Here is a 3,760-nt window from a genome sequence, read left to right on the forward strand (position 1 = left end):
CGGCTCGTTTGCACCCGTCCACCACCTGACAGAGAAGAACCCGTTTAATAAAACGCTGAAAGGATAATAAAAGCATCATAACGGGAGTAAAAGGAGCAACAGGAGCGTGGTGTGAATGACTCCCAGACACTTCCACGTCAAACTTCCGCTCAGTATTTGTGAACTTACCTGTGTTTACGATGATTGCCGCCTTGAATCAGTCGTCATCTTTCATCGGAATCAGTCCAGTGGCTCGTCAGATATTTCGCTGACAGACACATGAAGACACGGACGTCACTGCAGCTAATAAATGGTTGTTTTTTTTAATCTGTATTCAGATAAACTGAGGTGAAACTGAGCAGATGCACCCAGATGGTCCGTGGCTCGGCTCGGCCACAGGAGGTCTCCACCACGCAGCTCCAGCAGGGCCGACGCCGTCCCGCCGAGGCCCCTCAGAGACCCAGAAGGACTGAAGACACGGCACACACGGGTTACTGTTTCCCTTTAATTCATTTCATCCTTCAAAGGGTTTACAAAGCCTGCTATTTAAATGCTTTTATATTTCCTCCCCGGAAAAAAAAAACAAACAAAAAGAAAAATACTCATTAAGAATACAGCTGCACGTTACTGACACATCCAGACTCTATTGAGATTATTATGTGCAGAGTAGCACCCAGAAAGGAGGAGGCAATACTTCATATCATAATAGAGCTCTCTGGTAAATAAAGTCATGCAATATTTGTCTCTAGCTGTTGTTTCCTGTTGCAGGTTTGGCACCATCTTTAGGATGAGGTTTGAGATTTAAGAGTTATCCTGGAAACGCAGCCCCGGTTCAGAGAAGTTGTGTAAAATGTAAATAACTTCTTCACAGCGAACGTACCAAATGTTGAAGCTAAGAAATTGTCCCATTTGTTGGGAAGAAATACGGTTATTTTGAATTTCATTGCATCTCCTCTTCTTCCAACATCAGTCTGTGAACATCTGGACCTGAGGTTGTCCCATTCTGTCTGTTCAACAGTCCTGGATGGGAGCAGATGTTGTTCTAAAACCTGGAGTAATGCACCCCCATACCATCAGAGAGGCAGGCTGACCTCAGAACAGTTCTCCTCTTTGGTCCAGAGGAGACACATCTGTTCACATCTGGCTTCTTCTTTGCCTGATAGAGCTTTGAGCAGCATTTGTGGACGGCACGGTGAACTGTGTTTACAGACAGTGTTCCTGAGCAGAACCAGAACCAGAACCTGTCAGCCTGGAGAACAGATTCAGCCTCTAAAAGCTCGTTTTATCTCCACTCCTCTTTCTGACCTGCTGATAATTAACCACCAACTTTTACAGCCTCCCTGTTCCTGTTCTAAACATTTGATACGCTTACGGTGCTCCAATGTGAATAAAATATGGAATTATGCTGTTTTTTTTTTTTTTTTTTTTACATTTTACACAACGTCCCAGTTTCACCAGAGTTGGGTCTGTAAGTTAACAACAATAGTTTGTTCAAGTCCAGCATCAACAGAATGATTACTGATTTGATTCAAGTATCAGGAGGGAGAAAATTTCAAAATGCCCAAACCACCACAGGGATCATAACTGTGTAAACGATCGCTGCTTTTCTTAAAAAATACATAGACGGTATCAATAATTGCATGACTTATAAATAAATTACTTTGTCTAAGTATCGTACAAGCTCATTAGCACTTCACGTCATGTAGCTGTCAGTGCTATGCAACAAATATTAAATAGTACTACTGATAATAACAATATTAATAACGATTATAACAAGTCATAGTAAAAATTAGCAAAAAACTAGTGAACTACCATGTAAAGGAAAGGTTTCAACAGTGTGCTTTTTCGTCCAAACCCCCCCCCCCCCCCCCCGAAAAAGAAACGGTAAAAGGCTGCGGAACCAACAGCGCGAGGGTCACGCTGCTCTTATAAGACGTTGGCACTGTACACCCTAAAAGACCGACAGGACCTCAGAAAGAGAGGAAACCGTCAAGAAAACAGGAGCAGAGAAACATGCAGCCCCTCTGGTTTGGCTTTAATGTTGAAGGCCTTGCCGTTCGTTCGTTCCAGGACAGGCGGAAGGGACTCGGGCTCAGGAAACATGCCCAGAAAACAAACGAAACAAAAGCAAAACTTTGAAAAAAGGACGTTAGAGGAAAATGAAATGCCTCTAGCTGGGAGCTACAGTAAATCCACCGTGAGTGCCTAAACCCCACGAGCTGCGTTCAAGGTCCCCGTTGACAAACCGGGGCTTAATATTATCTCGTGTTAGATTATTAATTTGTGACCGGGAACAGAAACGGCCGAAGTGACTGAAATCAGGTCGAAGGCTGAACCCGCGGGTCCGGCTCGATTTTCGTCTACTCTTCAGCAGCGGCTCGACTCCTACGTTTGTCCGATTCGGCCATATTTGTCTACCTCCTGGTGGTTCTCAGCCGATTCTACTGTGTTTACATCGACTGCGTACCCTCGTTTCAGAACTGCATATCAACATATCTGGAAAACTACCGGAGTAAACCCTTTCAAACTGCACCGGTCGATATATTTCAGGATAAACTTTCTAAATGTTTGATTTCATCTTTAAGGTAACGGATTCATAAATAATTCTCGACTCGGCCGTTGTTTGTCCTTGAAGACGTCCCCTGGCTGGTTTCATTACTGGTAGAAGTGGATGTGAAGCCTCGTCGTGTGAGATAAAGGTTCTGTCATCCAGGCTTTAATCGGACCAAACAGGCAGGAAAACCACGACTGAAGGAGGTGTTGCTACGAACGGTGAAACTACTGACAAAATAAAAGATGGAGCTGATTAAAAAGGTTAGATACTGGGCGAATTTCTGTTTCCTGAGGCAAGTTCGGATCTAGCACAATAAAAGGGAATAAAAAGGGAAAGTAATCTCTCATCTCATGAAGCATTGAGCAAGGCTGTTCTCTAATAACAAAGCAATAACAAACCTATTTAACAAGACATGATACGCTCACTGGGTGGCCGGTTTGGTGGCCGACTCCCCCAAAACCTTCAGCCACCAGGACCGAGCTGACCAACAACAGAGTGTCCGCCGGGCAAAACTCAACTCAACGCCTGTTGGCCGGCAGCTTCAGGAGTGGTGAAGACAGAGAAGCCAGGCAACGCCATGCCTGCACCCGGACCGCTCGGCCGGCAGGGTCATCAGAGGATGGTGCAGAAGAACTTCTTCTCCCGGAAAGGGTTCTCGGAGGCGGGGACGGGCACGATGAGGGGGTCCTCTCGTATGTGGGCGTCGCAGTACGCCATCAGGTCCGCAGCTGCTTTGGAGACCTGGAAGATCAGACCATCGGATATTTATCCCCGGAGCAACAAAGGACTGAAACCGTTAGGACCACAGAAGTGGATCTTATCTGGAAACTCCTTTAACATGGCCGACTTTTCATCAAACCTTGAAAATAACAATATGTGCGACCAGAGCTGTAGCCAGACTTTAAAAAATCCTGAGGTCAACCCCTCATTATCCCTCTGCACATCAGCTACAATGAAGACCAAAACTTAATTGAAATAGAAGCATTTATTTAAAACAAGTGACTTGAATGTGTCTATGACATGTGTTTGTAAATCCATGGGGATCAGCCTCATCTGAAGCAACAGAGGACTCGGGGCACAACCATGATGACTCACTGAAATGACATGAATTAGTTTCTATGAATGTTGATTCAAAACACAAGATTTTAGCAGAGATTTCACCTTTTTATCAAATACCAGTGAGGTGTTGTAGTTTTGGAGCTGGACCAGTTCTAGTGTGGTCCGGAT

The 3,760-nt window shown here is 44.8% G+C and overlaps 1 protein-coding gene across 1 annotated transcript in view; it reads right to left on the reverse strand.

Annotated features, from left to right (window-relative positions):
* Positions 1-1,336: 1,336 nt before the first annotated feature.
* Positions 1,337-3,760, reverse strand: part of LOC108240657 (guanine nucleotide-binding protein G(I)/G(S)/G(O) subunit gamma-4) — an 11,364-nt gene continuing 8,940 nt past the window's right edge. Inside the window, exon 3 of the mRNA XM_017424271.3 lies at positions 1,337-3,274. Coding sequence (XP_017279760.1) covers positions 3,146-3,274 — 129 coding nt within the window. The 3' untranslated portion in view covers positions 1,337-3,145. The remainder of the gene's footprint in view (positions 3,275-3,760) is intronic.

Source organism: Kryptolebias marmoratus, linkage group LG22, assembly GCF_001649575.2.
Source record: "Kryptolebias marmoratus isolate JLee-2015 linkage group LG22, ASM164957v2, whole genome shotgun sequence".
Classification (NCBI taxonomy): domain Eukaryota; kingdom Metazoa; phylum Chordata; class Actinopteri; order Cyprinodontiformes; family Rivulidae; genus Kryptolebias; species Kryptolebias marmoratus.